At 42.1% G+C, this 18,213-nt stretch overlaps 2 protein-coding genes across 2 annotated transcripts; one reads left to right on the top strand and one right to left on the bottom strand.

Annotated features, from left to right (window-relative positions):
• Window positions 1–732: 732 nt before the first annotated feature.
• On the top strand, window positions 733–5,538 carry REXO4 (REX4 homolog, 3'-5' exonuclease). The gene is made up of 8 exons (XM_082067666.1): window positions 733–994; window positions 1,246–1,598; window positions 1,885–2,037; window positions 2,113–2,306; window positions 2,506–2,594; window positions 3,152–3,226; window positions 3,995–4,069; window positions 4,745–5,538. The coding sequence occupies exons 1-8, from the start codon at window positions 818–820 to the stop codon at window positions 4,844–4,846; spliced, it is 1,218 nt and encodes a 405-aa protein (XP_081923792.1). The 5' UTR covers window positions 733–817; the 3' UTR covers window positions 4,847–5,538.
• STKLD1 (serine/threonine kinase like domain containing 1) lies at window positions 5,399–18,034 on the bottom strand (the record flags this gene model as incomplete). Its single annotated transcript, XM_082067640.1, has 19 exons — window positions 17,915–18,034; window positions 16,999–17,094; window positions 16,494–16,538; window positions 15,863–15,937; window positions 15,123–15,227; window positions 14,849–14,919; window positions 14,240–14,355; window positions 13,622–13,734; window positions 13,364–13,524; window positions 12,767–12,897; window positions 12,072–12,155; window positions 11,247–11,363; window positions 10,728–10,862; window positions 9,677–9,805; window positions 8,812–8,940; window positions 8,273–8,401; window positions 7,608–7,745; window positions 7,215–7,294; window positions 5,399–5,446 (listed from the first exon to the last, which is right to left on the bottom strand). Exons 1-19 carry the CDS (start codon window positions 17,927–17,929, stop codon window positions 5,399–5,401), a joined length of 1,917 nt encoding a protein of 638 aa, XP_081923766.1. The 5' UTR covers window positions 17,930–18,034.
• Window positions 18,035–18,213: the final 179 nt, after the last annotated feature.

The following is an 18,213-nucleotide window of genomic DNA, read 5'->3' as shown; positions in this document are numbered from 1 at the left end:
GAGCGCGGCGATAGGGAGCGCGGAGCCAGACTGATACCGACGGGTCGGCAAAAAGACTCTTTAGCGCTGTTTGGAAGGTGTTAAAAGGCAGCACTTTGATTACAGGATCGCTCCTCTAATCCAGCGTGCGCGTGATTCGCGCTTCTCAGGGTTTATTACACGCGCCTGTTGCATATTCATTTGTTTCTACCGCTTAGTGAGTGCGTTAAACATAAACTATTTACATAACCCCTCCCTTTGCCGGAAGCCTGTCTTTGGCATTCGGGAGGCTTCATCAGGGGTCTCTAGTGGTCCCCGGGGGTGTTTGGAGCCTGGTCCCCCCCAGTGTCGGCTCCTTGACCTGATTTCTCCAGCACACATGGTGTCATTTTTTGCGGCTACTCAGCAAAAGTAATCATGTAGCTCTTTCTTCATTTAGCAGAACATTCCACTTTCCCAGCTTGCAAGCCTTGTGTCCAGTCTCTGTAGAGCTATTGCTTCTGTGTCAGGTTTCTGTTACATTAAGCCTGGTCTTGCTACATTAGGCTCAGTCTTAGCCTAGAGGTTTCCACGAGATTTTTGTTCCTCTTACCGAGACACACAAGGGCCGATTTACAGGGGAAAAGCGGCTTGGTGCTGTGCAGCCTCACATTCCCCACACCTCGGCTGCGGCACCGGGGAGAACCCACACACACCCCCGGGCTCCCCCCGGGGCGGGTCCCGCCGCCGGAACCCAAGCGCGGGTGCCCGTTCCCGGGCGGGCCGGTGCAGCGGGAACCCCCGCTCGGCAACACCGGCCCGCTCGGCAACCGCCTCCCCCGCGGCGCGGCCGGGCCGGATGGCGAAGCGAAGCCCCGAGGAGCCGGGGCCCAGCGCCGGGGCCCGCAGGAGGAGGAGGAGGAAGGTGGAGCGCGGCCCCGGGGAAGCGGCGGCGGCCCCGAAAGGCCCCGCCATGGCGGCAGCGCCGCCCCGCAGCCCCCAGGAGTTCTCCGCCAACTGGAAGGCGCTGCAGGAGGTGAGGGGAACCGGGCGGGTCACTGCGGGTAGACGGAGCCACCGCCCGGGGAGGGCCAGGGCCACGCTGGGTTTCCCTGAACACAGGCACACGTTGTGTGGAGTAATTAAAAAATAACAATATTTGTGTCAATAAAGGCAGGGAATTACCCATTGCAGGTAATTCTAGGACCAGCAAGAGTCTGGGGTCAGGATGGTGGGGTCAGCAATGCAGGGGAATCATCATTTTTCCTTTTTTTTTGGTCATTTTAGCTACTGAAACAAAAGGCAAATAGCTCCAACGAGACCCTCTCTACATGTCAAACATCCACCAAAAAGAAGCATCTGCTCCCAGCTGGAAATGGCCAAGAGGTTCCAGCTATCAATGGGAAAGTGGGAAAGGCCAAACCCGCAAATCAAACGGACGGTGGTTCTGCTAAAGATGCTCCTCCTTTGGCTGAGCCAAAATCCAAGAGAGGTGCAACAGACAAGGCTTTAAATGGCACCAAAAGTGATGGGAAAGGCTGCAAAGAAAAGAAGAAAAATAGTAATCTTTTAAAGGAGAAAGATGATATAAAGCATAAGAGGAGGAAAGCTGAAGAACACGCAGAGCAGCAACCCAAAGAGTGAGTACTTCAGGCATCACACAATACTTATTTTGGGAGGTGTACATAAGGAGCACAGAGCAGTACGTTCAAAACAGTTGTACTATTCCACACTAAGTTTTGAGATAAATAAGGTGCATGCTGTCCCGCTCCTCAGATATAGCAATGAACCTGCATAGGTGACAGAACTAAACTGATTTTCACAGAGCTCATGTCTTGATGTAAAAAATAAATATGCTTTTCCTACACTTCAGAGATGCAAAACTGCTTTAAGACTGTTAAATGTAATTAAATCTGTACTTACCAGGCCTGAAATCTGGTTTGATGACGTTGATCCGAAAGATATTGAAGCAGCAATAGGACCTGAAGCAGCAAAAATCGCTAGAAGAAATCTGGAACTTGAAACCAAATCCAAAGAGTCTGTGGAGAAGGTGCTGGTTAAAGAAACAGCTTCTGAAGGGTGAGTGACATCTCCCAGCGGAGCCATGGAGATTGTCCCTGTAAGAGGTGTCACCAAGCTGTCCTTGGTCTCTAGGCTGACACGAGCCGTGGCCATGGACTGCGAGATGGTGGGAGTGGGGCCCAAGGGTGAAGAGAGCATCGTGGCTCGCGTGTCCATCGTGAACCAGTTTGGAAAGTGCGTTTATGACAAGTATGTCAAGCCTACAGAAGAGGTGACCGATTACAGAACAGCTGTTAGTGGCATTCGCCCCGAGAATATAAATACAGGTAGGAGCCTTTTCCCAGAAATGTCCCTTAGGGAGGGAGGATTTAACAGGCTATGGCAGAAGTCTCGTTGGCTGAGCTTGGATAAGTACAATCCCAAGGATACAATTGCCTTCTCAGAAAAGCTGCAGTGTTTTAACTGTGGCTTGCTTAGCTGTCTCATGCATCTAATGCAAAGTGTTTCCTTGTGCGGTATTTTTAGGTGAAGATTTTAAAACAGTTCAGAAGGAGGTCGCTGACATCTTGAAGGGAAGGATTTTAGTTGGACATGCTTTACGCAATGATCTAAAGGTATGTGGCTGCAGATTTGTTATTTTGAAGACAAGGCTCCAAAAATTTAAGATTGATCGAGTTTCTAATACATCTTTCTGGCTCAGATGAACACACCTGAGCTCCTAGAACCTACAGCTTTGTTACCTCAGTTTCTTGTCATTTCATGCTGCACCAAGTATAGCCCTAGTCACTTGCCCACTGAAGTTCTTCCACTCCCAAACGCTGTTGCTAAAGGCACTGATCTGTTTACTAAATTAAAGAGCCAGGAAAGAAGCAGAATGATGAAAAACCAGCTCAGCAGTCTGGACATCATTACCAGAGACAGGTATCTCACATCCTGCTATACCAGCACTGCAGGCAACTTCTACAGGTGATGCCTCCAGATTATTTCTGTTTCTTGTGCTAAGTAGAACCGTGGTTCTCAAGTCCGGCCGGTGGCTGGATGATCTTGGTCTTGTCCATTCGTGGTTTTGAACTCTCTCTCACAATGGATGGAAGAGCAGGAAGCTGTACATTCAGCTGTATAAATTTCTATGCAACAGCACACTTTGGACTGGAAATGTTATTTCTTCTAGGTTTTGTTTCTTGATCATCCTAAGAAGAAAATACGTGACACACAAAAATACAAGCCTTTCAAACAGAGAGTCAAGGTAAGAAGCTGCTGGGTAGGTGAACCTCAGAACTGACTCTTGAGCTGCTGGCTCACTCCTGCTTGCCCCTGTTCTTTCTTTCCTCCCCAAAACAGGGATGTCTGCTTTTTGTCATTTGAAAAGCTTAGTCTAGGTGAATGCTTAGAATCATAGAATCATTTTGGTTGCAAAACACCCTCAAGATCAAGTCTAACCCTTAACCTAATACCAGCACTAAGCCACATCCCCAAGAACCTAATCTATGCATCTTTTAAACACCTTAGTGTTTGAAATAAATCAATAAGTTGCTTAGGTCAGTACAAACATTACCAATAATACCTGCACACAAAATTCTGTGGCTCTGCCATTCTTTAGCACTCGCATGGTCTTCATAATGATTTTCTGGGTAGCAAAATAAGATGGTACAGTTCTGCTTACAGTAAGGCTTATGCGACCTTCTTAATGGTATCATTTCCATAGGGATATACAAAATATAGATGGCTTCAAGTTCCTGCCTAGACTGCAGGAGTAAAGGTTCAGATCATAGGGAGATATTTTAAGTTTCATAACTATATGCTCATGTTTTTTCACAACAAAGCATAAATATAAAATCCTCTCAGCAGTGCTTGTGCAAATCTCTTAATTCACAAATTATTCTTGACAGTTCATCAGTAGAAGCTGAGATGTGCTATACCTTAATGAGGAATACACTTAAACTAGTATCTTTTATATAAATACACAGATTTCAAATAGCGTAAGACACAACAATGCTATTTTTTCTGTTTCTAGTGTGCACGGCCATCACTGAAACTGCTCTGCGAGAGACTGCTGAACATTCAAGTGCAGACAGCGGAGCACTGCTCGGTGCGTATCTCACCAGAACATACATTTTGGGGTAGATGAACACATTAGCTGTAGGATCCAGGTTCAATCCAGAACACCGTGGCTTCATTCTCACCTCTCCATGAAAGTTAATGAGCTCTGCGTGGACACCAGCACGCAGTAAGATTGCTGTCTAAGCTTACTTACTGTGTCTCATACCACTTGGATTATTCCCTTATATTCATAAACTCCTTTTGAACAAGTCAGCTGTATTTTGTTTAAATACTAATTGTTGTTTTAAGATCCCTGAGGAAAAAAGTAATTCTCAAGTATTGCCTGCTTACCTTAAAAGCAGCGTTCTGGTGGGCTGGATAAAATAGTGGACATGAGGATATAACAGAGGAATGAAGGGAAAAGCAGGGAAGAGTGTCTGGATACCTCCAAGATACTGTATTAAGAGTATTTTTTCATTAGGGCTTTCCAAGTCACAATCAGAAAGAGAAGTGCATAGCCTTGTGGTGAGACACACAGTCTGAATATATATTCATCCCCTTCTGCTAGTCACTCTAAAGAACCTACACCTAGAAAGCAATTATAAAATGCTAATTGAAAAGACATTATAATGATGGAAGATTTAGCTGCTTTTTTAACAGTAATGTTCTTAAACCATGTCAGCTCTGTTTCATTAAGCCTCCTGTTTGTTCTGTTCTCTTTCAGATTCAGGATGCACAAGCAGCTATGAGACTGTACACCTTGGAGAAAAAGACATGGGAAGCTGCTGTTAAGAACAAATCTAACAACAAAAATAGTAAAAGTTGAATGATTCTACACTGTGTTTCTATCTGCAGCATTTGCTGGTTTCACATCACATTCCAGGGCAAATTTAGAGAGAACTCAGAACTGACAGCAGCTACTTCATGAAAATATAGGACAATAGTTCCTGACATGATAACCAAGTGCCACCATCCCTGTGGTACCCACACCTAATGCCTACTACTGTGTGTAAACAATACCTGTAGTCCTGCCTCTGTCAAGTACTTCATCAGTTCAATTTCTGCAGAAAATATACACTGAATAAGTTTTGAAAAATGTGTTTCTATTAGGATAAATGAAGGGAGAAACTCATTGCTCGGCTGAAATTCACAAAACTAAAATCTTTATTTGAAATATTTTAAAGTCTACAAAGTAAGGCAAATTCTTGATTGCTGTTAGTCTCACAGTTGTGTACCTAAATTAACAGAATATATAGCTGGTTAAGTATTATTAATCTTTCTGATGAGAAAAATATTTTAAAATATTTCTGAAGGATCCAAGCTTTTATATCTGAACCAGAAGTGCACAAGTCTTGTTCTTATACAGAAAGTTTCTCTCTTATTTCTGCAGTTTCAAAAGCATTGCATCCACAAGGGTTATTATCTCCTGGAGAGAAATATAAGAGTTGTAAAATACAAGATTACCTTGTTGCTTCACTTATTTTTACATTTCTTTATTAATAAAAGCACTGTGTCTAAAATAGGCCTTTCAAGTGAGTGATGTTTAAAGCACATGTGGGGTCTGATACTGCAAAATCCAAAGTAACCGTAATTAACAGACCAAATACTAATGTTCTGATTTAAATAATCTAAATGGATACTGGAAGGGAAATGGATACCAGGAAAGGGTTTCGGAGATTTAGCAGTTGCACGTCGCACACTGTATTGCCAAAACAAGTGTTCTGGCCTGTCAACAGGGGACTCGGGGAACAAGGAATTACATTTACAACAGAAGGGGAAACATCAAATTACATTTACAACAGAAGAGGGAGCTTTCTTCTCTTTTGTGATTCTTTTTTTCTGCACTACCATATAGCTGCAGCATTCATTAAACTAGTGCAGGCAATGTCTGCAGGAGACACTGGAGAACAAGTTTGCGTGTAACTAAGAGGAAAGCTGTAAGACTAAAGAGTTTTATTGGCTTGATGTACAAACTTATTATTGGTTTGATGACAGCAAGCCATTGCAAAAGGAAATATTAGTGTAACACATTAAATAGCTCAAATAACTTCACTGTTTCTGGTGTTTCAATACTTACCTTTTTTGGTATGACTACTTGTTGGAATTTATTCTAAGTTAAACCTGCAGGCAAATTGTCCCAAGGGTTTCTTTTGTTGATTTTATCTTTGTATGGGGTCTGCTTAAGGATATTACAACACAAAAATATTTGGCGGTAACATGCTTTGTTCTTGTGAACCTTGGCATGTTTTAGTATGAAGAATGTAATAAAGTAACAAAATGTTGCAAGAGACCAGAATGTAGTTTTAAAAGATGACAACATTAAGAAAAAAGACTTAAGGGGAAAGGGACCTGGGGGTCCTGGAGACAGCAGGATGACCATGAGCCAGCACTGGGCCCTTGTGGCCAGGAAGGCAAATGGTACCTGGGGTGGGTTAGAAGGGGGTGGTCAGTAGGTCAGAGAGGTTCTCCTGCCCCTCTACTCTGCCCTGGGGAGACCACACCTGGAATCTTGTGTCCAGTTGTGGCCCCTCAGTTCCAGCAGGACAGGGAACTGCTGGAGAGAGTCCAGTGCAGCACCAAGCAGCACCAAGATGCTGAAGGGAGTGGAGCATCTCCCGTGTGAGGAAAGGCTGAGGGAGCTGGGGCTCTGGAGCTGGAGGAGACTGAGGGGTGACCTCATTCATGTTTACAGATATCTAAAGGGTGAGTGTCAGGAGGATGGAGCCAGGCTCTTCTCATTGACAACCAATGATAGGACAAGGGGTAATGGGTTCAAACTGGAACAGAAAAGGTTCCACTTAAATTTGAGAAGAAACTTCTTCTCAGTAAGGGTGACAGACACTGGAACAGGCTGCCCAGGGAGGTTGTGGAGTCTCCTTCTCTGGAGACGTTCAAAACCCACCTGGACACCTTCCTGTGTAACCTCATCTGGGTGTTCCTGCTCCATGGGGGGATTGCACTGGATGAGCTTTCCAGGTCCCTTCCAACCCCTGACATTCTGGGATTCTGTGACTTCCAACTACTTGCTTTCAGTAGTTAGAAATATTCTTACAAATTCATTCTTCACCCCATATACACATAATTCTGTAAATTTCCACACTGTGTAATTGCAGCTATTCGAGAATGATACAATTCATAACCAGAAATAAGATATTAACCATCTACCCTATATTATGACAGTGGCTTCTACATACCGTACTGGATGGAAACCGCCTTTTTATTTCAGACAGCAGTTCTTCCGTTTTCTGGGACAGCATATCCAGCACCATGTCTTCTGCAAATGAACAGGATAATACACAGTTACAACTGCCAATAGTATCAGCAGGCGCTAAAAAAGAGCAATGAGGGGACAGGTCCACAAACAGAAGGCAGGATAAGATGAAGTTATATCACTACAACAGAGGGGCATTTATAATTATTCAAGAACAAGAGGGATGAACTCTCAGTTCCAATTCATCCTCCTTTCACAGATACATAAGTTAAGTTTTTCCTGAGATCAACTAACATCCCTGAGCAGCTGCCATTAGTTTTCTTCACTATTTTTTGAGGGAGAGGAAGAGGTTCATCTAATACCACCATGATCTCACCATACTGAACCATCTCATTCATCAGCATACAGATGTTTTCCACCACTTCTGGATCATTTATGTGAAGGCGGTAGGCATCTTTCAGCAGCTTTATTCCACTGCCTTTGGAATCCGTTATAAATCTCAAAGCTGGTATTTCTGAAAGGGAGACAAACACTGTTGGGCTAGTTGGTCACTGCAGCATTATCTGCTTTCCAGTCCCCTGGACATGTGTAATATTTTTCCAGGAAGGTGTGTCTGTTATTTTTAGTCTTCCCAAAAGCTATTTTGAAGCAAGTTCGGGCAACAAGCAGAAGAACATATACGCAACCAATGCTGTCGCACATGGCAGGACTGATATTTTCATGTTTACTGTTTTCACATTCACTTGAACACAGTGAAACAACTTCATTGTAAAGTAAGTAAACAAAACACTCAATTTATTAATAGATCAGATTGCACTGATCTAACACTTCTCATACATTCACGCTGGGGCCATGGGAAATTAAAAAAAGTAAAATCACACCTCCAGTTTCACTATTTCCTCTCACAGTCCTGGAAGATTAACTCAGAGCACATGTCAATCCAAATCCTACTACAAACTCTTGAACAATACAGAAATATCCACTTCTGAGCTGAATTGCAATTAATAATAATAATTTTAAAAAAGAATTGCTGAATGTTACCAGATAGCCTCAGAAGGCTTGCTAATGCCAGGCAGGTGTTCTTCACCAGCACTGGTCTTCCCAGGTTCATCCTGAGCGCATCCAGCAGAAGTGCTGTTGTGGGCTCATATTCATCTTCAGTTAAGCAACCTTAAAAAAACCAAAACAACACAAAACCCCAAAACTTCAATATACTCAAAAGCCTTTAACACACTCAGCAAGACTTCAATTTCTACCTCCTGTTTCTGAAATGACTTTTTGACGATGTGATAAAAGTTACAAAGAAAGCATGTGAAAACCTGTACTACAGTAAAAAAAGGCCAAATAAAACCTTATCATGAGCTGATCCAGGGGTCATCCAGTTATATCATTGCTGTGGCTCATCAAAAAGAACTTCATTAACGAGAGTAAGAAAGTACAGGGAAAACTGGTTGAGAAGATGCAAGTTCCTAACTCTGCTGCCATCTGCAGAGCCTGCTCAGACCAAGCAGCCGCTATTTCCCACTGACAGACAGACACCTTTCCCATGCACAAGGAACAAGGAAGCTGGGAACACACACCTTGGAGTGACAATGCCCACAGAGCTGAGCAGGCTGACTCCATAACTGGTCCATTCTGGAGATGCTCTTGAAGGACGGCAGAGATAACGGGGACGGCACTTTTCAGCAACGCGTGGTCTGTGTTGCTCTCTGGATGACCGTAACAAAAAGGAAATGCATCGAGCACAGTTATTTAATCAAGTAATAATATCATAAGCACCTTGTATGTAAAATCTTAATGGGTGATGGCATTGGAGTAATGCATCATTATTTTAATATGGACAACAGCAGAGGGAAGGAATCCAAAAAGTACAAAAACCAATCAAATTTTACAGAACTAATATATAGTAATATTGCAGAAAGCTGAACTTCTCCTGGAGTTGGGTTTTCTTTGCCATTTGAATTATACATGGGGATCACAGCAAGAAACCTCCAAAAATAACTGCCTTTGACAGAATAAGGTCTGCAGGATGAATATGTAGCTCATCACATAAATTGAATGGGTGGTTTGTTGCACAGAGGTAATAAAACACACCAAGAGCAATTGTGCACACCCTGCTTTCACCCCTCCTCGATGATTAGAACACCACACACCTGCACGAGAACTTCTCACAGAAATGGTCGTATTTTGGCAAAAACAGCTAAGATCTTACTTTGACACCCTATCACAAAAAGAGTTGCTAAAAAGTCTGCATTAGTTTTTAGTTCTCTCATTTAACTCTGGATCACTTCAAGTTATTCTAGCAGTCATGTGGAGACACCTCTCCGGAATGGGAGAAAGAAGAAAGATCCAGTTCCAGCACCGGGAATGTCTGAACTCAACTGGGCACAACACCCACTGCCTCCAAGTCACGCGAGTTGAGGCACAAGACTCTGTTCTCCTTACCACCCACTGCCAAGCTCCAGAGAACTCCACAGCATGAGAGGCAGATCTTCGCATTGTGAGGAAAACCACTCAAAATTGTCAGAAGGTCTGTGATTATTCCAGCTTTCCTCAGATTCTCTGCAGCAACTTCTGAAAAACACAGAGAAAGGAATTCTATACAGTCTGGTATTTTTGTCCCACTTGCTGTCCTCACACCAGACAGCAACACCAACCATATTTAAACAGTGATAACGAATCAGTAATGTGATACCATCAGCTAGACAAAAGAAAGCAAGAGAACAGACCAAATTCTTTAACAGGATGCACCTAAGCAGTTTTTAGCACACGCTTTCAAACAGACCTTTGATCATCCTTTTTCCTTACAGATCTGAAATTTAGAGCAGAAAAGGAACTGAGAGGGTATAAATTACTATTTTTCAAACATTTGCAATTTAGCAATTAAAGCTACCTCAAGTTCAGAATTAGGAAACTCTGCAGAAAAGTGTTTTGGTCTTAGATGGTAAGTTTATTTGTACATGACACTTTGTACCTCGTATTTCTAAGATTATCCCCTTGCTGTTAAATTATTCTGTAACTATTTATAAAAAACAGCCTTCTGATGACTATTGAAGCAACACTGAAAACAAGTAAAAAAATACTATAAATATTTAGCAATTACAATGTCGGAGTAAAAAAAAAAGTGGAGAAATTAGGTAGAATGTTTTCTAATTTGCCACTACACAGCTAAAAATAGAATCAGGTTCTATGCCTTTGTTTTCCCAAGTGCTACTATTTGCACAGTTTATACTTATTTCCAAAACAAGATGAAATACAGGGCCACTCCACTAGATACAATTCTGTAAGTACCTGAAGCCTCAGCAGTGGATCTTATACTTTCAGGACTGTTATCTTACCAATATCTAGTGCATATTATCGATGTTACCACTATTAAACTAACACCTACAGGCATCCACATCTCTCAGTGAAATCACAAGTTCTGTATCATATCTTGGATTAGACTATAAAAGCAGAAACATAAAAATATTCCCAAAATAGGAACAAGGTGACTCACCACTGGCTGAAATAATCATCAATAATGTACAGACCAATGAAAGTAACTCTTCATTTTCCGAGTGTTTTCTCACGGTGTCTAACAGAGAGGTGGCCACGTTCTCAATCAGGGCCACCACCACATCCTGTTCTGGAGCTGTCAAAAAACATTTTAACAGAACAAAGATTTCAGTGTCTTGCAAGTCTGAACCTTCTGCTGTTAGCATGAGTAAAACATTCAATTAGCAGCATTTCTTCACATAACATATCCAAAAGTTATTAAATTATTCTGTTACATTCAATTTATCCCCTAAAGCTGTAGATGTGGTCTATCTAGACTTCAGCAAAGCCTTTGACACTGTCATAATATACTCCTGCAATGGACTGGAGTTGGACCAAGGGTTGGACTTGATGATCTGAGGTCTTTTCCAACTCAGTTGATTCTGTGATTACTGAACCCATTTCAAACCTGATCTGCTACATCTAACTTTACAAGAGATGCTGTATTACTCAGCATAAGTTGGAAGTCTCATAACTGTACCTTGACTAAGAATTTCAAGCAATAAACTGCAACCATCTACTTGTAACTTGGGAGAATCTACGTGAGTCTTCATGGCAAAAGTGGTCAGTTCTGTGAACTTCAGCAGATAGGGCCAAGCTGTGGGGAAAAGAAATTATTTGAGACAACATCCAGTTACACAGCTTCGAATGCTCAGTGGGTATCGATGCTCCAAAACACAAGAGTTCCAGTTTCAAACAAGTTATTTTTCCTTACTGATTACAGATATGAGCAGCCCTGTGTTTTAACATAATAAGCCAATACCAGTATTAAACAGCAACACATTTTGTAACTGAGTTAACATGGTGCTTCGAAAATATTAGCTGTGATCTGAAAGATTAGCCTGAAAAATGTGCAGATGCTGGGGAAAATATGAAGTTTTCTCTCACACACCTTTACTAGACACAGAAACTAAACACATGCAGTTTCCTTTTGCTCTCCCAGTGTTATAGCCCCAGGCATCACCCCCACGTTGCCCCAACACTGATACAAATTTACCTTCCTCAAATGTCAGTTGGCCAATTCACCTTAGTCTCCAATTAAAATATCACTTAGTTTTGGTTTTTTTCCATTTGCCCATTTTTCTTATCCAGCAAAACATCTCTGCTGTGCAACAAAAGCACATACAAAACAAGTACCAACACAATCACATCGACTAGTGACCTATTCCAGTACGTTCCAAAAATGTGAAACAGGAAGAGAACAATTTCATTCTCATTTATTGTCATAAGAATATTTTTCTTCTTCCTGTTATCTCAAAATGTAAGGAAAGAGCAGAATAAATAAACTGATAAAATAGTGCCTTACCACTTTTATCTCTCACAGAACTGGCAAAGAGCTGAATGGCTTTAACCTGTACTTCTTCTATATCCCAGAAAGCCTGCATGAATTCTACACACAAAAGGAAAATTCTTCTAATCGCTCACATTCTCTATTTTGTGCAAGATATGTTATTTTCATTTACATGAATTCACAAGTTGTGATTGTTGAAAAGAGAAAAACTTTCTACCTAATGCATCAAACATATAAATATTACAAAGTGTTATGATTCATCTCTATAATATGTGTTTGACATAGTATTCCAAAAGGTCCCCAAAAATATATAAAATCAGAACAGGGATAAGGGCTTTAAATATATTATTCTGGTAGCCTTTTCAGATTAAGATTGTATCTTCCTTTTCTAGGAGGAAAAATAATGGAGCAGATCTTTTGTGGCACAAATCAGCAAACACATTAGAATGCAGACAACAACAGCAGGGGTCCCCAATTTTTTGAGGAATGATCTCTGACCACATTTAACTCACACAGCAGGTATGGCTGGCAACCTTAAGAGGTTATAGAAAAGGTTGTGTAGTGATCCTTCCTCAAAAGGATCCCATTTTATTTCAAGTAAAATGAATGTCCAGTAATTCATCTTCAGGTAGAGCACATGCTGACTGGGACACACGCAGCTTTATTTCCTATGAAAATCACCATTACATTAATCTGATTTTCCTTATTACCTAGAACTTCTTCAATTCTTCCCTCAAGGAACACATCTATTATTTTGGGAGGCAAAGACTTTTTCAGTTTTACTGAAGAGGCACCTGCAACAGTCAGGCATTCCCTAACAAAAGGATCATCGGTGAGATCCCTAGAATTATAAGAGGCAAAAGCAGTAAAATAAGTTAGAACTGGTAAGTTACAACAACAACAACAACAAAATCTACAGCCTTTGTTTCATTTTGATTTAGAAACCTAATAATACTTCTTTGAAGACTGGGTTCTTTTTGACAGAACTTACACAATTTACTTCAAAATGGCTATTAAAAGAGCTCATACTGAGCAAGCCATGCCTGGGCTTCAAGTTGACAGCTTGTAAAATTATGTATAACATGATTTTATAATGTAACTCCTCAAAAAAGGGGCATCCACGCCTATCAGAACACACGCTTCTGAATGAATACCAAATCTTCACTTCTTTAATAATTCAATTTGTCAAGGCACTAAGATCAGCAACCTCGACTCAGCCTCTTTCAAACAGCAGCTAATGCTCCCATCTTCAAGAACAGAGGTGAGGCACAGGATAAAAAAATAAAGGGAAAGCATCCAGAACTCACTTTGCTGTGGGCCTCATGCAGGGCTCAATCTGTAGCATCCTAAATAAAATTGGAAATAAAGGTGCAGAGCTGGTATATTCCATTTGCAGGGGTATCACAATCATCTCAAGACGGTTAGTATCCTGTCTGATATCCTGCAGAAAACACATTGTCTCTTCTGCCTGTAAGGATCACAATATCAGAAGAGCTTCCACACACTCAAAGCCATCCTGGTGGGCCCAGGACATTTTAAATCTATAATGAAACATTATTACATACATTCAGAACAGAGCAGGTCATCATGTCGATTAGAATACAACCTAGAGACCAGATGTCAGATTTCTCAGTAAAAGAAAAACCAAATGTTTCCGGAGCCATCCAAGACTTGCAACCTGGTGAAATAAGAATCATACAGTCATGGCAGTGACATTGTACTACACACAGTTTTTGCTTGCACATCCGTGAACCGCAAACAATTGTTTTATGTCTAAAAATCATTTAGAGATAATCTGCACAGATTAAACATTTTTTACTGGCGATATACCACAAAAGACTAAAACACACTATAACTAATTAATTATTTTCTCAGATGTTACTGCAGAGGTATTAAGCTAAAAAGGATTCCAGCTCTATCTGTTGCATAGGTCTGAGACTCAAACATATTATAGTTTTCAATTGTGAACACAATTAATGCTCCAGGCAGCCACCAATGAATATCCTATTCATGTTTCAGAAGACAAATAGTACAATATGGAGAAGGGGGACAGTAGATATTTTTTTTCCTCTTTGGCTGATTTTTCTCTGAGAACTAAAAATATCCACCACAGCTGAAACTTTTAAAAATAAAGTAAAAAAAAAAAAAACTAAACAAAACACAACAGTAAACCAAGTATCTACTTTCTTCCACTCTTATTTTCCATTTCATCTCATCTGTCATAAGTGTTTCTGTACCGAAGTCACTAAGCATGAAGGATGCTTCACCAGTCACAATTATGTTTGATGGCTTGAGATTTCTGCAACACAAATCACAGAATATCAGGGATTGGAAGGGACCTCAAAAGCCACCTTGTTGAAGCCATGTTGACTGCCCCAATGACCCTCTTATCCCTGATATGCCTTGAGATGGCACCAAGGAGAAGTCGTTCCATCAGTTTCCCAGGGATGGAGGTGAAGCTGACCGGTCTATAGTTACCCAGGTCCTCCTCCTTGCCCTTTTGAAAGACTGGAGTGACATTTGCCAGTCCTCAGGCACCTCTCCTGTTTCCCAAGACTTGGCAAAGATTTCCCATCAGCGTGTGAAATTAGGGTTTAATGATATTTAACTACAGATTCCCAGCATCTTTACACATCAGGAGGTTTGGGTTTGGTTTTGTTTGTTGTTTTTTTTTTTTTTTTAGGGGGGGTGATTTGGGTCTTGGTTTGTTTGTTTGGGGGTTCTGTTTGGTTTCTTTGTTTTTAAAATATACAAGTGACCTGTCAGACAAAGTGCATGACATTTCTACTCACCTGTGGAAAATATTTTGTGTGTGTATATACAACAAAGCATCCACCATCTGTCCCAGGAAACTCATTATCACCTGTTGAGCAGAATATACACAAAAGTGTAACAAACAGAGTAACTTCCAAATATATTTTGGAAGAGGATTCCAAGCCCACCCTTCAGCAAAACACTGTGCCTCAGAGATTTTGGGGAGGACTTTAAGAGGGAACACAGAGGAAGGAAATATAAAAGCAGCGAGACACTGTCAGTTCAGCCAGGTGCCTCTTTTGTACTTTTTACCATGTCTGTTATTTTTTCTGACTTGTGCCTTTTTTCCTTGATTACAGCAGAAAGATCTCCCTGGCCTGAGTGCTCCATTACCAGACAAAGGAACAGAGATGATATCTGTAACACAACATTACACTGGCATTGTCTAATTGTTCACAGGTAATAACATGTTCAGTAAGAAAGATAAAACCGAGCACTTGGCCAAACTGGTGGGTGTGGTGTTCACCACTACCAAGGTGTTCTGAGATGATTCATCCCTCACAGAGGATAAAATAATTGCTATTTTTTATTAAAAATAGAGCACATTTGTTGTTTTGGTTTTCGTTTGTGTTAAAAGAAACCCCACACCATTATCAAGCATCTTATCTGAAGCCATATGGGACAATTCAAGTCAAATATATCAAATATACATCCATAAAATTTTGCCTGAGCACAGAATCTGCAAAAACTCAGGGCTTTTGGCTTTTCAGTTTCCTATAGTCTCCTGTAAAGCGTTTTTATGCAGGAACGCAAATCAGTATTGCACACTGATTCACACCAGAAGCTGTGAGTCAGTATGCAGTACTGAAATGTGATGGACTCCTTCACAGCATGTTTATTCGGGAGTTAATAAAGCAGGTTTGTTTCATGTCAAATAATATTTTTCTGTAGCATCTCACACCAATGACTCTAAATGTAAACCTGCAAAAATGCTTACACACCTACAACGTTAACCATGTATTCCAATTTAACCAATCCTATTTCATTCTCACCTCATTATCCCAAGTCACAAACAATTCCTTGTAAACACAGATGTTTGAATGATGAAGTTTTAGCAAATCTCTTGCCTGTATAGAAAAAATACAGAGAGAGCTTTCCATAGCTACACAGTCCTTCCCACTGACCAGCACTGTAAATAATATCCTAAGCCAGTTCTTGACTTGTTCATGTCACATGTCTGATCAAATCTTTTCAATATGCAAGCTCTGTTGTATATTTGTATGTAGAGGTATCAAGGAAAAATATTTCAGTAAGACTCTACTTAGTATAGTTACAAATTGAGTTTACTAACAATAAACTATGAACAGAGCAAGGTTTTCCTTCAGCTTAAAGGCCAAAAGGATGAACTCTTCTCTGTTTTTGGCATAAAGCAAACACAAACCCTGAAAAGGGCTACCCTCTGAGAAGATTTGTCCATTTGAATCTACATATTCAAGTAGAGGAACAATTAATACAAAATCCTGGCCTGAGCTCAAGCAGAGGGCAGGGAGCACACCCCTCAGATAGCCTTACCCTATTTGCATCTTGACTATTTACTTAGTTAATCCTTACAGATAAAAAGCTTTGTTCTGTCAAGACTTTGGTCTTTGTAAATGAAGTAGTGAAGAAAAACCACACTGATACCTCCTTCAGGGCCTCATTTGCTTGCTTTTCTTCAATGCATTCAACCTGCACCAAAAAGAAGATAAGATCATAACAGAGAGACAGCCAAACTCCAAGCCAGAATAATCTTGTCAGAATGACTAGAACTGCAAATTGTGTATGAACAAGCGTAAGTTTTCAATGATAGCTCCAATCTCACATTTGGAGCAGTCTTATTGCTGGGAGGTGGCCAGAAGCAGCATTTTAAATGAGTCCGTGACAGCTAGCCAGTCCTCCTGTACTGCCAAAGGGGCAGCAAGCTAAGGTGAACAAACACCTAAATAGGCTGGTCCCCTTTCCCACTTCTAACCTCAATATTTTGATAAAGTGACCAAAACCTTTCCATTTCCAAACCAGCAGCATACTGAGAGGTAAGCCTACTGTGACCCAATGGCCAACCTTGCCTTAACACGTTTGTCTGTTACTATCAGAAGGGCTCATGGAGATGACAAACATGTCAATGCTTTCCTAACAATCATCTTCTCACCTGCTTTATTATATATTTCTTCTCTGCATCCATTTCTGTTTTGAGTTCAGCCACCAGCATAGTGCCCAGTGCCCCAGGCTGCAGCTGCTCCAGCACCTGTGGGGCAGAGGAGATACACTCAGGCACTTGCTCAGCTGTAAGTTGTAGAGCACCCAAGGCAGAAAAGCCCCTTCAAACCCCTTTCTGAGACACTTGGCACAGTGCACACCCCCAGTTCCCAGGAGCCAGACCACACGCACCCAATTCCAGGGACACACAAGCCTCCCCTTCAAAAATGTTTGTCCACACTTCCCCCTGCTCAGCAGAACACCCTCATCTCCCCAGGGCCACTGGCACCCCGGCACATCCCTCACTAGGACCACAGAATCATTTTGGTTGGAAGAGACCCTCAGGATCATCAAGTCCAACTATAACCTAACTCTAGCACTAAGCCATGTCCCTAAGAACCTCATCTAAACACCTTTTAAACCCCTTCAGGGATGGTGACTCCACCATTTCCCTGGGCAGCCTGTTCCAATGCCCAACAGCTCTTTCTGTGAAGAATTTTTTTCCTGATATCCAATCTGAACCTCCCGTGATACAACTTGAGGCCATCTCCTCTTGCCCTATCACTTGCTACTGGGGAGAAGAGACCAACCCCCCCATGCCATAACCTCCTTTCTGGTAGATGTAGACAGTGAGGAGGCCACCCCCCAGCTCCTGTTCTCCAGCCCCCATGTCAGCCCCTTCCTCAGAGCAGTGCTGACCCTCCACAGGGCCACACAGCCCCTCCTCGGGGCCACCTGCGTCCCCTCCCACAGTCACGTATCTACACCCTCACCCTTAAGCCACAAACCCCTCCCCAGGGTCATCCTCTCCCCCCAAAACACCACAGCCGTTCCCTTCCAGTCACACAAGGCCTGGCCCCAGGCAGCACCTCGTACTTCTCCATGGCGGGACTGGGCTCTCAGTGAGGCAGCGGGTGCGGAAGGACCCTCAGGAAATGAGGCCCCTCAGCCGTCAGTGGTGGGAGCCCAGCAGGGTCAGGCTGCTTCCTTCACCCTTAGGCTACGCTTTCAAACCAAAAAATCACCGTTATTAGCACTGAGGCATAAGCACACGGGAAAGACAATCGACCCCCCTCCCCACGACTCCTCGGGGGCGTTTCCCTAGTGCGGGCTGCGGCCCCTTTAAGCGCGCAGCGCCGGTGGGCGGGGCCTCCCCGCCCTCCCGCGG

This window comes from Streptopelia decaocto, assembly GCF_964273445.1.
Source record: "Streptopelia decaocto genome assembly, chromosome: 17".
NCBI lineage: Eukaryota > Metazoa > Chordata > Aves > Columbiformes > Columbidae > Streptopelia > Streptopelia decaocto.
The sequence above is the reverse complement of the archived record's forward strand: the minus strand, read 5'-3'. Positions and strand labels throughout refer to the sequence as shown.